Here is a 16,454-nt window from a genome sequence, read left to right on the forward strand (position 1 = left end):
TACAAGCGGACTGAAGCTCAGGGGTGGTCGGGAGGTTCGAGCTTCGTACAACGGAGTGCGCCCATATTCCATTGCTACTCTGTTGTATCAAAACTCTGCAAAAATTCATCAATACAAAGATCTCTTTCTCTATCTTTTTTTGTCGATCTCTATTATTCTGTTCCTATGACATCTTGGGAACCTACCTCCTCCAAACCTTGACAAGGAGTCTCTTGGTTGTTTGGCTTAAAACTTACACCCATGACTTCACTGGATGACTCCTCCGTAGTGCTACCACTGCTTTCTTCTTCCGAGGTGTCATCGGTCCAATCATCCCCGCTTTCACTTTGAGAAGATTCTTCATGGAGATCCTCTTGACATTGCTCCTTCATGTCAAAGACAACCTTCTTGTGATTGTCATTTTTGCAAATAAGCTTTCCACTTTCCCAATCTTGCAAAGCTTGTATTCTTATTAGCCACGGTCTACCTAGGATAAATGGATAGCCATTTCCCTTTGTAGACATAACATAGAAATCAACAACCTTCTTAATGCCAAAAGCTTCCACAAAAACATTCTTACAAACTCCCAAATACCTAGCCTTGCTATTATTTTCCATTTTGACTTTGATTTAGGTGTCTCATAAATATGCGTGCCTAGTCTCTACACAAGGTTCTTTGTCATGATGCAAACTTGTGCGCCCCCATCCACTAGACCTTCCTAACTAGTTTTCCTTTGATATAGCAATCTAGCATACATGTAATATCCTCATTCATTTCAGCTTTTGCAATTTTTACAACATTCACACTCTTTTTTACCTTTCTCCTCGTGCTAACTGCCTTCGTTAAATCCCTCCTTACTTGTGGATATAATTCAAGAAATTGAGGCCCTCAGATATCAGGACCCTTACCTCTCATGTCTTCCAACAAGTTGTATGGAGCCCTACCATGTCCAAGAGAGAAATCTTGGAGGTTGATACAACGTCGAGTCCTCTTAGCTTACTTGGTCTCCTTCGCCTTCTTTTCTCGTCCATGGTCACTTTGTGATGTAACTCGTTCTTTCTCCTTACCTTTTCCTCTGCCACGCTTGATGCCATTTGCTTCCATGTCAACCTGTTTTGAATTTGTCACCTCTACCACATGCACATTTGGGTCTGGCAAAGGTGGAGCTCCTTCCACTCCTCGTGGAGGCGGTCTTGCTCCATTTGGCATTTGTAGAAGCCTTGATTGTTGACTAGTTCCTTCTCCTGCACTCATCGCTGGGTAATTCAAGTTAGGTCTCCCTTGCTCCCCACGGGGCCAAGGACAATTATACATCCCATGTCCAGACTCTCCGCAATTCCAACATTGCAAGAATCTCCTAGGTCGTGGATCTCGCTCTTCAGACTTCTTTGCTTGTTCCTTTGGACCTACAACTTGTGCAAGGTGAATTGACAGGCTGCTTAAAGATTCATTTAACTTCTCAATCATTGTCATCACCTCAAGAATCTCCCTAGATGTCAATGTTTGTGACTTACCTTTGGGTCTAAGACCTTCTATTGGAACCTCTCCCTTTAGACACTTGAGTTTCCTATACTTCTTGGAAGCTCTAATTTCAGCTGCATCATAGGTGGCAGGTGCATCTGCCTCCACCTTTACCTTAAGATCAGGAAAGAGTCCAGCTATGAACCTCTCCTTCTTTAGAAATTATGCACCATCACCAAGGTTATCAACATTTCGTATCCATAGAGCACAAAGACGTAGAAACTCTTGCTTGTACAAGTAGTAGTCATCTTAATCTTTTTGCTTATGAGAAACAATGTCTTGCCATAGTTTTTGAGTGTTTTGGGGATCAAAGAAGTATCTCTTGAAACGGTTCAAAACTTCTTTGTAATCCCCCTTAACTTCCTCAGAGCAAAGAGTCAACCAAGTACTAGCATCTTTCCTAAGCACCACCTCAAACATTTCTACACATTCTTGATGAGTTACTATCCTCTTGATACGACAAGACATCCTGAAATTCACTAAAAATAATTATGCATCCTCTCTAGGCTCTCCAAACAAAAGAGGATATCCAGACATTTGGCATTGGCTTTTCATTGAATTTATTTCAAAGTGAGGTACATATTTTTTTTCTTAAGAAGATTTACACAATAATGTTTTCTAAATTGCAATCTGCTCTACAACAAAATAAAAATATGCACATCAAATGATCTATGATAATCAACAAGAGGCAGAATTACAGGGTTTGGTGATGCAAAAATTTCTCTTACTCTTTGGGCACCAAACATGAACACCATATGTTGGTGAAAATGATTCTTTCTACTAATTGCAACGTTTATTCTATTGTGTGGAGTGAATTGGAAGGGGAAAACCTCTATTCCTGGGCCATTATCCATGGTATATGCATGACCTAATGCTTTTTAAAAAAATATATATAGACCTTGGAGAGGGGAAACATGGAACACGCCTGGCACACAAATAAAGGCCTCCCTATAGCTCAGGGCACTCACAGCACCCCTATCCTCTCGAACACACCTTCGAAACACGCACGACTTGCTAGCAGAGCTCCACCTGCACTTCACCTAATCACACACACCCTTAGCAGTACCACAATCGCACACACCCATGCCACAATGCTCAATCCTTGCCCTTCAGCACATACGACGCCTCTCTCTCTCTTTCTCTGCAAATTCACACATCGATGGCTCGAAGCGGGCACACACACGTACGCGACACCACGAATTGCACAAGAGCAGGAGGGAAGGAGGAATCGACACCAAGAAGCGGGAAATGTTACTTCACTTTAGTCAAGATGATCTAGTACAACCGGCTCCGTCGGCACAACCTCGACGAACACCCCAAAAAAAGCCACACCTCAATACTTCGTTGACGCTGTCCTGATGGTGGAGATTCTTCGTCTCCTTCCTTGCTGCCACGCACAAGCGAGAGCTTTCCCTCCTCGATCAAACCAAAAAAATCCTTGAGCCTCCGAAGCCAAAAGAACCCTTCCTTCTTCCTCTTATTTTTTTTCCCTCTTGATCCTTTTTCCCCCTAAGGTTGCTCCCTTCTCCTTATGGCTCTTTTCTCTTGTTTCAAACTTTACAAAAAAAAGCTTTCCAGCCAGCAGCGGCCTTTCCTTTGGTTCCACATTATCCTTTTGCGATTCTTTACTTCTTAGACTTAATGCTTATCTTTTGCTGTTTTCCTTTCTTCTCCCAAGAATACCCACCATCCAACTTTTGCATTTTCAAAAAAAACTCCCCCAAGTACCCGTTGCGCATGCTGTCGGTGCTCACACGTACACACACTTTTTGTCAACTTGTTGGGCCATTCTAAATGGGAGTTCCTCCCTACTATTACCACACCCCACGAACTCCACTACATTTAGACCGCCGCACAACCTCGAGTGACGAGCCATCAAATACAAACAATCAGCCCGACTCGCCTCTGTCATGACTATTTTCCAACATGAAACTGGGCGTATCTCAACACCTATGTCTCCAAACATCAAGCGGAAAATTCAAGAAATTCTCCATGTTGCATGCGATTCTTCAAAACTGTAGAGAGCTCAAAAAACTCCTGTCAGCGCGCCTATCAACGCGGCCCGATGTGCACTTATCTGACCCCCGACAAATATTCCACAGTCCATAACTTGCCCATCTGAGCTCCAAAGGGCAATCCAAAACGACGGGCATGCTCCACAACTTGAGCTTTACACATCTGCTTGCACATTGTAGCTCGGGCCACCTGTCCCCATTTTGCGTGCCCGTCGGGGATCCGCAAGACCTTTCAACTTCAAACTGGCACATCTTTCACACCGAGGCTTCGTTTGACGAGGCGTCTAGACAGGCCTCAAGAGCATCTTGAACCCTACATTCCGAGGCACATTCCCTACATTTTGGACACTTTGGTCTGCCATCTCAATTATCCCAATTTGAAGGCCCGTTGGTCTAAAAATCCACTTTAGACATATATTTCCGCTGCCACTGGTCTATCGAGGACTTTCCACCTGCTTTAGCTCGCCGCTGTCGGGGGATATGTGTTCGAAACAGGAGCCAGGCAGGCACCGGGCCTCTGGCTGTGGGAGGTGTGAAAGAGAGAGAACAAGAGACAATAACAGCTCTGCCAATCACCGCAATCATCAATTAATTGAATATTACTTTGAGTACAATTTATCCTTAGCCAAGGCGGGCTGTTAACAGCGTCGTCACTTGGATCATCTGCTAACCAGGAGTTGAAGCTCCCGCTTTACAATATTAACCGGGCCGTTAACGACACCAGCGCTTATCAGAATGTTAAATCAATTTCTAGGTGATGACGGTTATGGAAATTTTCCTCATGTTGCTTCATCTGCTTCAAATGCCCGTGGATTCTGCAGTCTTCAATTCTGCTCACTACATCAATCATCAAGCTTGAGTAGTTATTAATTATCCTCCTTTGTGCGCTTGCACTTACTTATCTGCCATTTATGAATTTTTACGTCTCCTCTAACCCACTTGCTCTGATCGCCTTTGGTGCTTCGACTCTCTTTTTCTTGAGTACCTTATCTTGCCGGAATCTGCTTATTTGCTCTTGCGAAGCATCCTTTCTCTTGCTGAGATCTGCTTTACCTGCTCTTGCCAAGCATCCTTTCCCTTGCCGAGATCTACCTTACCTGCTCTTGCCAAGCATCCTTTCCCTTGCCGAGATCTGCCTTACCTGCTCTTGCCAAGCATCCTTTGCTTACCTAGTGCTTCACCGGATTCAAGCCTCGAGCTTGCTCTCCACTTAGCTAGCTTCGAGGATGAGAGAGAGAGAGAATTGTGTCTTTCCTAGCGAAGGACCAGAGCCAGAAAGAGAGAAAGCTTTCTTTTTGTTTCCCTTGCTTCGTTCAAGCTCAAGAGGAAGAGCTTTGCCTCCTCTTCGTCTCCTTTGTTGGCTTCGCTTGGAGTCCTCTCCAATCTCCCCCTTGGCTTTGCTTGGAGTCCTCCTCTCCTATCTCCCTCATTATCTCTCCTCGTTTTTCTTGCCCTCGGATCTCCCCATTGTTGCCATGGCCGAGAGAGAGAGAGAACCTTCTCTTGGTTTGATTGGAGATGGAGAGAGAGAGAGAAACCTCGCCTCGGCTCTCCTTGCCTTGGTTCCTCTTTTCCTCCTCGCCCTAGTCCTCCTCGTTAACTCTTGCTTCGTTATGCCTCTTATTCCCCGGAAGCAATGGAATCCCCTTTTTTATTAATAGCCTTCACTTCCCCAAGAGCAACGACGGCGCCGTAGTTGCTAGGTGGGAAGTCACTCAATGACGTGGCACCGGAATCACGACCACCTACAAAATCGCCGCGAGTGGCACCGAAAAGGGTCTCCCTGCCCTGCTGATCCTTTCTCGATTCAGGTGCGCTCTCAAATGCTTGCTCTACAGCCCGGTGCAAGCTCCTCTTTTCCTTCTCTACGTCCTCGCCGCTGACTGCACACTTTTGGCCCTTCCTTCTTTTTTAGCTTCACACCCTAACCCTTTAGTTTACAAGGTGGGCGACCGGACTTAGTGGGCGGCCTTCCTTTATGGTCATGGGCTATGACCCTTCATTCATAAGGGCTCTACATTTGGCATATATTTTGGCACTGCCTTGTTGGGTATATCCCACAGTCAATGCATTCCAAGAGGTCACATTCCGAACATGAAGCTCTTCATGCACTTTTTGTGCTCTCGTAAAACAACATCACATTTAGTATACACTTTGGCCAAGCATCGCCTAGCAAGTCATTTTTCTCCAGCAAACCGCAGCAGTGTTGGCCTTTCCCCGTAATGATTGCATTCCAAAACCCAGAAGAATGACAAAAACTCCGAGATGGCACTCCAATCGAGTGGACCGGGCTGGTGCAGAACTGGCCCACGGAAAATCTTTAACAGCCAATAACTTGGCAACCGTAACTCCGATTGCTGATTTGAAAAGACCGCCGCGCTCCATAAAGTGAGCACTTCAGGTGCGTGCATTCATTTCAATTCTATCACCTCGGCTGCAGTTTCCCAATCTGGTATGGATCTGCAATCGACTTGAACTTTAAACTGCCATAACTTCTTCACCGTAGCTCCAATCACGAGCCGTAAAAACAGGCCAATAGAGCACTTCAAGCACTGCAGTTTTAGATCATAATATCCCATCTGTGCTCACTTCAAGCACACTCATTTTTGGCATCATTGAGGCATCTGTTGACCCTTTTAACACTAGGTTGGTAATGGGACACTTTTATGTCCTGGGACACTTTTATGTCCTGGGACACTTTTATGTCCTGTTAAGTGACCATTTTCCTTGAATCATGTCAAGAGTTTCAAAATGGATTTTGAGGTGCTATCTGTCTAGAAAGTTGCCTCATGAGCTGAAAAAAACTCGACATTTTTTTGGAATATCAATTTCATCTTTAACCTTGTCCTTGCACAACATTTCACAACCTAAACTGTGTGAAAAAACGGGTCCTGTTTTTGGCTTTTTTCAACTTTTTGCAACTATACCACTCTAGAATTCATGTTTGTGAGGTCTATAATGCTAGAGAGCTATCTTTAGTAGTCCTCAACATGTCCTGATGCTTCTAGGGAGAAATAAATGTTAAAGTTGTAAGTTATGACCAAATTACAAAAATTGTCAAATCTTGTTTTTTAGCCAATTTTGGCTCTTCTATGATTTTTTGTGTGGCTTTCATGATATCCAAATGCAATTTTGATTTTCTATGTCTCATATTGTAACATAAAGCTAATATATTTTCCTTGAGTTTTGGGGCACCTAATACCCTATTTTGCATAGTAGACAACGATGCTTGATTTTTTCAATTTTTGAAGGAAACGAAACATTCTAGTATATCAAGTATAGCTTTTTCAATATTGTTAGTTTCTTGGGACAACTACATGCATTTTGTAAGTAGTAACCATATCTAGTCATAAGGATCAAATTTGGCTAGATATTGAATAGTTTCTATGGGATTCTACAACTCATAATGTTGAACCCAGTTTTTTCATGTTTGCAGTATTTTTAACACTTCATCTTGTCCCCAAGATTCCCCTTGGTAAGAGATGTATTATTCTTTTTACATGCTCCGTGTCTCCTTATAAACCTAAAGGACAATAGGGAACTAAGAAAACATGCATATATTATTTGTATTGAGCGTGGCTATAGAAACTTTGATGATAGGTTTGTAGAATGTTAAAAATTCAACTTTTTTGTACCTATTTCTTTTGGCAAAACAAAAAATAGTGAGTGAGAAGCAATCATATGTTCAGATCACCAACCCATTGAAGTTAACTAGGGAATTTATCTCAAGTCCTACAAAAATCCCTAATCTTATTTTTATGCAACAAAACGTAAGAAATGACTATTTTGATGAAAATGTACTGGTCCATCAACTTTGGAGGCTTGGTGTGACCAAAATATGAGAAATTTTTTAAGTTTCTTATTTTTCCCATGTGTAGTAGGCCTTGAACTACAACCTCATGAAAGGATTTTACAAAATGAGTGGATCTACTATGGTTTTGGAGGTTTTTTTCAAAACCCTGAAAGGACACTTTTATGTCCTGTTAAGTTACCAACCTAGTGTTAAGCCGCATCTGGCATACACTAATCATAAAACTTGGCCTGTTAACAAGCCCTGGTCACTGTCTAGTAAAAATGTATGCTTCAAAGAAGCTAACTTGTATTTCTCTGCTCTTTTTCTCATCATGGCAGTGAAGCTGCACGACACCGCCATGCACCTGCTAGCATCCATAGCACTACTTGTCACCCTTCTTGGCACAGATCAACTTTGGCTGCACCATCATTGCCCACCCCCTAGTTGAACATTCATGTTCAACCAAAAGCATATGTACAGAACTTGAAACTTGCAACACTTCACTGGCACTCAAGCATATGGAAAAAGGCACAAGCATATGTACAGTATGTGCAATATGTACAACACTGTAAATCTGTTACTTTCAAATCTCCTCAGGTGGGTTGCTCAACCCCCCTAGGTACAATCTATTTTGCATCAGGCACAAGACCTCTGTCAAAGTATAGCTTGAGCCGTACACCATTTACCCTGTGCCTGAGAAACTTACCATTAACTCTCAGCAACTGATAGGTCCCATTCGGAAACGCCTTTTGAACTTTGTACGGACCCGTCCATTTCTTCTTGAACTTCTTCAGGAAGGTGAAGTCCAAGTAGCTCTCGTATTTCATTACGAGGTCTCCTTCCTCTATTTTCTTCTCTGGCAGACTCTTATTGACTTTGGCCACTCGTCTTTCCCGCTGCTTCATGTAGTAGTATGCTGCTGCTTCCCTATTCATTTGTAATGCCTCAAGGCTGACAATCCTATCCTGTAAGATAGCTTGTGGAGTGGCATTGATGCGCCACATACCTTTCAAAGCACCCAGTTGTGCATGCATTGGAATTATTGCCTCCTTAGCATAAACCAACTCAAACGGAGTAAAGTTGGTCGCCACTTTGTAGGATGTCCTGTAGGCCCATAGGCACTTCTCTAGATTGATCTCCCATTCAGTCTCTTGCTTATACACATAGTTTGTCTGCATCTTGATGATTTGTTTATTGGCACTCTCCACAAGACCATTGCATTGGGGATGGTAAGGCGAGGAAAATTGATGTTGAATCTTTAATTTTTCCACTAATGCCTGCATAAGCTTTCTCATGAATCCTTGGCCTCTATCAAAAATGACTCCCCATGACACTCCAAAACGACAACAAATGTTATCGAAAACAAAGTGGGCTACAATCTGTGCATTGACCTCCTTCACAGCTTTGGCCTCAACCCACCTGGTAAGATAGTCAATCGCCACTACAATGTATTTTTTACCACTTGCTAACTTTGGGAGTGGACCAATGGCATCCAAGCCCCACTTCTTAAAAGAATCTTGGGCAATGATAGCTCCCTGCAATTCGGCTATCAGCCTCTTGTCACCCATAGTCTGACATTCATGGCAGGTTTTGCACCAATAGTGCACATCACGTACTATTGACGGCCACCAAAAACCTTCTCTCAAAATTCAAAACAGAACTTGGTCTTTACCTTCATGCCCACTTTCCTCATGACGTTGCTGCAACACCATACCAATTTGTTCCTTATAAAGTACCCTTCGCAGCACTTCATCCCGTCCATAGGTCATAAGATCCTCCCCTATCAGTGTAAACTTGCGAGATTTTTGTACTATCCTCCGCTTTTGTAGATTCGGAAATCTTTCAGAGCACTGATCGGTATTCAAAAAGTCTTCAATCTCTTTTAAGGTCTCACGACCAACATAGGTGGCTGGGGCCACATATATACCTACAACCTGCACTTGTACTTTGCTGCTTGCAAGATGATCTGCTTCTTGGTTTTGCTCTCTCCTAACATGCTTGAACTGAACGTCCTAAAAAAAATTCAGCAACTTGTTGATGGCATAGAACCAATGCTCTAATGAACCTTGTTTCACTTGCCATTGGCCCAACAATGGCTTGATAACTAACAGTGCATCACCTTTCACCACCAACCTTGATATACGAAACTCGACACACTGTTTCAAACCTAAATGGAGGATACTCTGCCTCATTATTGGTATGAACATCGTCCAAGTCATAAGCTTTTGAAAAGATCACCCTGTTGCGTATCACCACACCTCCGCCTGCTTTTTGTATTACGCTCCTATATGCTCCATCAAACCACATGGTAAAAGCTTGCGCTAAGTCAAGCTCCTCCTCGGTTTCATCCCGCACCACCTTGGGATAGATCAGCAAATCAACCGCCTTGCTAACTAGAATATCTGCCAGGTGAGAGTGACTTGTATGGTCAACTTTGAATTCAAACTCAAATTCTTGTAGCTTTGTCACCCACTTCATGATCCGTTTCCCTGACTTCAAGTGCAACACTATCTCCAGCAATAAATTATTGGCCTTTAGCACAAAAAAAATTCGCACGATGAGATACACCTTGAACTTCCTGCAAGCAAAAACGAAGGCCATCACCCATTGTTCGGCTTCAATGTAGGTTGCCTCCCTAGGACTTATCACCCTGCTTTCAAAATAAATAGGTTTATAGCTTCTTCCCACCTTTTGCAATTGTACTGCCCCAATGGCTATAGTGCCTACTGTCATGGCAACATAAAAATCATCTTCATGATTGGGAGGACACACCGTAGGCAGTTGACACAAGATTTCTTTCACCGTGTCAAAAGCTACTTGAGCCTCTTCGTCCCATTTAAAACCATGCACCAGCTGCGCCCTTTTTTGAAGGGGGTATACATATTGCGACAACATCCAAAAAAACCTTGACAGATACTTCAATCTGTACACGAACGACGCCAAAGCCTATGCACTGGGAGGAGGCTCCATCAAGACTAGAGACTTTAACTTTTTTGGATCCACTTCAATCCCATTTTGTGACACGACATGGCCCAACAATGATGCCTGAGGCTATGCTAATCTAAACTTCCTGGGGTTCAACTGGCCTCCCTCTTCATCCAGTCTTTTAAAACATAGTCATAGCTTTGACAAATGATCTGCCCTTGAGCTATAACATCCAATATCATCCATGAAAACTCTAATGAACCTGCCCAAATAGGGACCAAACACCCTATTCGTCCACTCTTGGAAGGTGGCATAGGCATTCACCAAACCAAATGGCATCCTGCGATAGGCAAAGCAACCCCATGGAGATATGAATGTCGTCTTCAGTTGGTCTTCAAGAGCAATCCCTATTTGAAAGTAACCTGAAAATCCATCCATAATGGAATACCTCTCGTGGCCAGCCACTTGATTCAAAGTCTCATCCTGAAACGGCAATGGGTAGTGATTCCTCTTGGTCGCAGCATTCAATGGCTTATAGTCGACACACACCCACCATCTCCCATTCTTTTTAGGAGTGATAACCACTGGGGAAACCCACTCTGACTCCTTTACAGGGGTATATAATACCTGCATCCGGTAACTGATTGATCTCTTGCCAAAGGGCTTCCTTTTGAATTTCACCCAATCTCCTTAGCTTTTGCACCTTAGGTTTGTATCCTTCCTTGAGGGCTATTTTGTGCTAAACACCCTTGGCTCCTCTCAAATATTTATACTCTTTTGCAAATAGGTTTGGAAAAGATGCACACAACTGGACATAACTTTCTTTCTCCTTCTAGGTCAAGTCTCCACTTAGAATATTGACCATCTCTTCAGTACTTATGGCATGCACCTGTGCTTGCACCCCCTCTTTCGCACAAGGTTCTTCCACAGTGACCTCAAAAATGTCAGCATCAATCTTGAGCGTATCATCCTTGCTTTCTTCTTCCTCTGTATCTGTATAGCCCTCATCATAGGCCATTTCATTTTGGACTCATAGCTGGTGGTATCCCCTTTGTCTCTTGCTGCCATAAGATGAAAATGGATGTCCTTGGTCTTCAGATCCAGCACCACTTGTCTTCCTTTTTCTTTATTAGGTAGGGTAAACACTTTGCTTTCCTAATCCTATTTGGCACCTATTGCCAATAGCCACGGCCTACCCAAGATGATAAGATATGCATTATCCCCAGCTTTCATCACAAATAAGTCGATCAGGCACTCTATGCCCATCACTTTCACTCTTATATCCTGGGCCATGCCCAAACACCTAGCTTTAGCATGGTTAGCCATCCTCATGCGCACATTCGACTTGGCTACCGCCTTGATCCCTGTTTCCTTCATCGCAGTTTCCATCATGACGCAAACCTATGCTCCGCCATCCATATAGGCTTGAACCTGCATCCTTTTCTCGATGACAGTATCCAACAAAGGAAGAAAATCCGTCGGGCTACCTACCCTGAGTGCCATATTTTGCACCGCCTGCACATTGCCCTTACCCCTTGGTAGCCTAGTGCTAACACTAGTCAACCATTGTTATCTAAATGATGGGTTCAATGCCAAGAACTGTCCAAAAGTAATATTAGCTCTTTGACTTTGGACATCACTTGCCAAATCATACTCTAGATGGTCGCGCCCAAGCTAGAAATATGTTTGTTTAATCTTGCGACGCCTTCTTTTCTTGCTAGTTTCTGGATTTTCTTCCTCCTTGTATACCTTCTCTTTGCCTTTACGAGCTCTAGTCCCGCACTCAGTTTCTGTCTCACTTTTAGCTGTAGCTCTTTTGTTGGCCAAAACTTCGACATCCTGTTTATCCACCCCAATGATGTTCACCCTCGGGACTTCACCACCATCCGTTTGGGCTTGCTACACTGGATTCTCAACTGCCTGCTCCCTCGGGCCATTAAACTGTGCTTGGCCTCTCCCTCTGCCAAACAATGGGTAGATACCACCTCTTTCCCTCACTGGATGGGGACAGTCGGGTGCATAATGCCCTTCTTCACCGCAATTATAGCACCTTCCAAGTAGAGGCCTTGCCCTGCCCCTTGCTCCTCTTGGTTGTCCCCTGTCCATTAAACTCAATCGCAGCTCTTGCATCTGCTGTAATAGATCCTGAACTGTACGTATCCACTGCTGCGGAATAACAACCATAGCCCTTTTCCCTTGATTTTCCTCTTGAGTTGACTCTCGAGGGCTTTGTGGTTGAACAGGTGCCATTGCTTCATAACCTGCTACGCCCTGCTCTATCTTTTTTTAAATTTTTCTACTTTTTGACCTTGCAACTGCCACTGCCCCATTGTAGTTCTCTGGGCTTTCAAAGTCCACTTTCTCTCTCACCTTTGAATGTAAGCATGCCATAAACTTATCCAATTTGAAGTACTCACAATTGGCTAGCTGCATAGCTACTGCTAACTCTTCCCAACATGCTTCAAAATGATCCAGAAACAAACTAAATTCCTCACCTACATCCTGCTTTAGAGCCTTTAGCTTCGCATCCATCTCAATTAGAGAAGCTTCTTTATGAAAATCATGCAAAAATCTTGCCCTTAGAGTCGGCCATGCTTGTCTCGGCTCAATCTCCAAAGCTTCAAACCACAGTTTGGCCTTTTCGCGCATCACCAAAGGGAAGGTTTGCATCTTGCTTTCCTCATTAGGCATTCGCAAAGACAACATGTACAATTCAAAATCTGTAAGCCATTCGTCTGGATTCTCTTCACGTGTAAAAATCAGACCATAGCTTTGGGACTCCATCCTTACCTATACAAAAACCTGTATTTCTTTCGCTGACAGGGGCAATCAGCGTACTCCTCAGTGGGGGAACTAGAAGATGGAGAGGGCGAATGGGGAACACGTCCAACACACAAATAAAGGCGTCCCTATAGCTCAGGGCACTCACAACACCCCTATCCTCTCAAACACACCTTCGAAACGCACACAACTTGCTAGCAGAGCTCTACCTGCACTTCACATAATCACACACACCCTTAGCAGTACCACAATCGAACACACCCATGCCACGATGCTCAATCCTTGCCCTTCAGCACAGACGACACCTCTCTCTCTCTTTCTCTGCAAATTCACATACCGATGGCTCGAAGCGCACACACACTTGTAGGCAACACCACGAATTGCACAAGAGCATAAGACGAGAGCAAGGGGAAGGGAAAATCGACACCAAGAAGCGGACAATGTTTCTTCACTTTACTCAAAATGATCTAGTACAATCGGCTCCCTCGGCACAACCTTGACGAGCACCCCAAAAAGGCCAGACCTCGACAACATTCGTTGACGCCGTCCTGATGGTGGAGATTCTTTGTTTCCTTCCTTGCCGCCGCGCACAAGCGAGAGCTTTCCCTCTTTGATGAACCGAAAAAACTCTTGAGCCTCCCAAGCCAAAAGAACCCTTCCTTTTTACTCTTATTTTTTTCCCTCTTGATCCTTTTTTCCCCCAAGGTTGCTCCCTTCTCCTTAAAAAAAAGCTTTCCAGCCACCAGCGCCCTTTCTTTGGGTCCACATTATCCTTTTGCCATTCTTTACTACTTAGGCTTAAGGCTTACCTTTTGCTTTTTTCCTTTCTTCTCCCAAGAATACCCACCATCCAACTTTTGCATTTTCAAAAAAACCTCCCCCAAGTACCCGTTGTGCATGTTGTCGGTGCTCGCACGTACACACACTTTTTGTCAGCTAATTGTTGGGTCATTCTAAATCGGAGTTCCGCCCTACTATTACCACACCCTAAGAACTCCACTACATTCAGACCGCCACGCGACCTCGAGTGACGAGCCATCAAATACAAACAATCAGCCCGACTCGCCTCCGTCATGACTATTTTCCAACATGAAACTGGGCGTATCTCAACGCCTATGTCTCCAAACATCAAGCGGCAAATTCAGCAAATTCCCCATGTTGCATGCGATTCTTCAAAACTGTAGCGAGCTCTAAAAACTCCTGTCAACGCACCTATCAACGCGGCCCGATGTGCACTTACCTGACCCCCGACAAATATTCCACAGGCCATAACTTGCCCGTCTGAGCTCCAAAGGGCAATCTGAAAAGACGGGCATGCTCTACAACTTGAGCTTTACACACCTGCTTGCACATTCTAGCTCGGGCCACCTGTCCCCATTTCGCGTGCCCGTCGGGGATCTGCAAGACCTTCCAACTTCGAACTAGCACATCTTTCACACCGAGGCTTCGTTTGACGAGGCGTCTAGACAGGCCTCAACAGCATCTTGAATCCTACATTCCGAGGCACATTCCCTACATATTGGACACTTTGGTGTGCCACCCCGATTATCCCAATTTGAAGGCCCGTTGGCCTAAAAAACCGCTTTAGACATACATTTCTGCTGCCACTTGTGTACCGAGGACTTTTCCACCTGCTTTAGCTCGCCGCCATGCACCTGCTAGCATCCATAGCACTGCTTGTCACCCTTCCTGGCACGGATCAACTTTGGTTGTACCATCATTGCACACCCCCTAGTTGAACATTCATGTTCAACCAAAAGCATATGTACAGAACTTGAAACTTGTACCACTTCACTGGCACTGAAGCATATGGAAAAAGGCACAACCATATGTACAGTATGTGCAATATGTACAACACTGTATATCTGTTACTTTCAAATCTCCTCAGGTGGGTTGCTCAAACCCCCTGGCTACAATTTGGTTTACATTAGGCAGGAGACCTCTGTCAAAGTACAGCTTGAGCCGTACACCATTTACCATGTGCCTGAGAAACTTACCATTAACTCTCACCAACTGATAGGTCCCATTCGGAAACGCTTTTGAACTTTGTACAGACCCGTCCATTTCTTCTTGAACTTCTTCTGTAAGGTGAAGTCCAAGTAGCTCTCGTATTTCATTACCAGGTCTCCTTCCTCTATTTTCTTGTCTGGCAGTCTCTTATTGACTTTGGCCACTCGTCTTTCCCGCTGCTTCATGTAGTAGTCTGCTCTTGCTTCCCTATTGATTTGTAATGCCTCAAGGCTAACAATCCTATCCTGTAAGATAGCTTGTGGAGTGGCATTGATGCGCCACATACCTTTCAAAGCACCCAGTTGTGCATGCATTGGAATTATTGCCTCCTTACCATAAACCGACTCAAACGGAGTAAAGTTGGTCGCCACTTTGTAGGATGTCCTGTAGGCCCATAGGCACTTCACTAGATTGATCTCCCATTCAGTCTCTTGCTTATACACATACTTTGTCAGCATCTTGATGATTTGTTTATTGGCACTCTCCACAAGACCATTGCATTGGGGATGATAAGGCGAGGAAAATTGATGTTGAATCTTTAATTTTTTCACTAATGCCTGCATAAGCTTTCTCATGAATCCTTGGCCTCTATCAAAAATGACTACTCATGACACTTCAAAACGACAACAAATGTTATCGAAAACAAAGTGGGCTACAATCTGTGCATTGACCTCCTTCACAGCTTTGGCCTCAACCCACCTGGTAAGGTAGTCAATAGCCACTACAATATATTTTTAGCACTTGCTAACTTTTGGAGTGGACCAATGGCATCCAAGCCCCACTTCTTAAAAGAATCTTGGGCAATGATAGCCTCCTGCAATTCGGCTATCAGCCTCTTGTCACCCATAGTCTGACATTCATGGCAGGTTTTGCACCAATAGTGCACATCACGTACTATCGACAGTCACCAAAAACATGCTCTCAAGATTCGAAACAGAACTTGGTCTTTACCTTGATGCCCACTTTCCTCATGACATTGCTGCAACACCATACCGAGTTCTTCCTTATAAAGTACCCTTCGCAGCACTTCATCCCGTCCATAGGTCATAAGATCCTCCCCTATCAGTGTAAACTTGCGATATTTTTGTACTATCCTCCGCTGTTGTAGCTTCGGGAATCTTTTAAAGCACTGACCGGTATTCAAAAAGTCTTCAATCTCTTTTAAGGTCTCACGACTAGCATAGGTGGCTGGGGACACATATACCTTCAACCTGCACTTGTACTTTGCTGCTTGCAAGATGATCTGCTTCTTGGTTCTGCTCTCTCCTAACATGCTTGAACTGAACCTCCTAAAAAAACTTCAGCAACTTGTTGATGGCATAGAACCATTGCTCTAATGAATCCTGTTTCACTTGCCATTGGCCCAACAACGGCTTGATAACTAAGAGTGCATCACCTTTCACCACCAACCTCGATATACCAAACTCAAC

At 44.0% G+C, this 16,454-nt stretch overlaps 1 protein-coding gene across 1 annotated transcript; it reads right to left on the reverse strand.

Moving 5' to 3' along the window:
- Positions 1 to 8,957: 8,957 nt before the first annotated feature.
- On the reverse strand, positions 8,958 to 11,251 carry LOC147453631 (uncharacterized). Its single transcript, XM_086516946.1, has 3 exons — positions 11,123 to 11,251; positions 9,442 to 10,161; positions 8,958 to 9,320 (listed from the first exon to the last, which is right to left on the reverse strand). The coding sequence occupies exons 1-3, from the start codon at positions 11,249 to 11,251 to the stop codon at positions 8,958 to 8,960; spliced, it is 1,212 nt and encodes a 403-aa protein (XP_086373072.1).
- Between the last annotated feature and the right edge of the window lie 5,203 nt (positions 11,252 to 16,454).

Source organism: Adiantum capillus-veneris, chromosome 7 (assembly GCF_014529385.1).
Source record: "Adiantum capillus-veneris isolate H3 chromosome 7, ASM1452938v2, whole genome shotgun sequence".
NCBI lineage: Eukaryota > Viridiplantae > Streptophyta > Polypodiopsida > Polypodiales > Pteridaceae > Adiantum > Adiantum capillus-veneris.

What these genes read in the sequence shown, in the direction of transcription:
- LOC147453631 (XM_086516946.1), bottom strand. Translation starts at nt 11,251, where the DNA reads ATGGCCTATGATGAGGGCTATACAGATACAGAGGAAGAAGAAAGCAAG. An exon ending in AAGAGGGGGTGCAAGCACAG is followed by an intron (nt 10,162 to 11,122) that starts GTGCATGCCATA and finishes AAAAGGGCGCAG; the next exon opens with CTGGTGCATGGTTTTAAATG. An exon ending in GTCGAGTTTCGTATATCAAG is followed by an intron (nt 9,321 to 9,441) that starts GTTGGTGGTGAA and finishes AATTTTTTTTAG; the next exon opens with GACGTTCAGTTCAAGCATGT.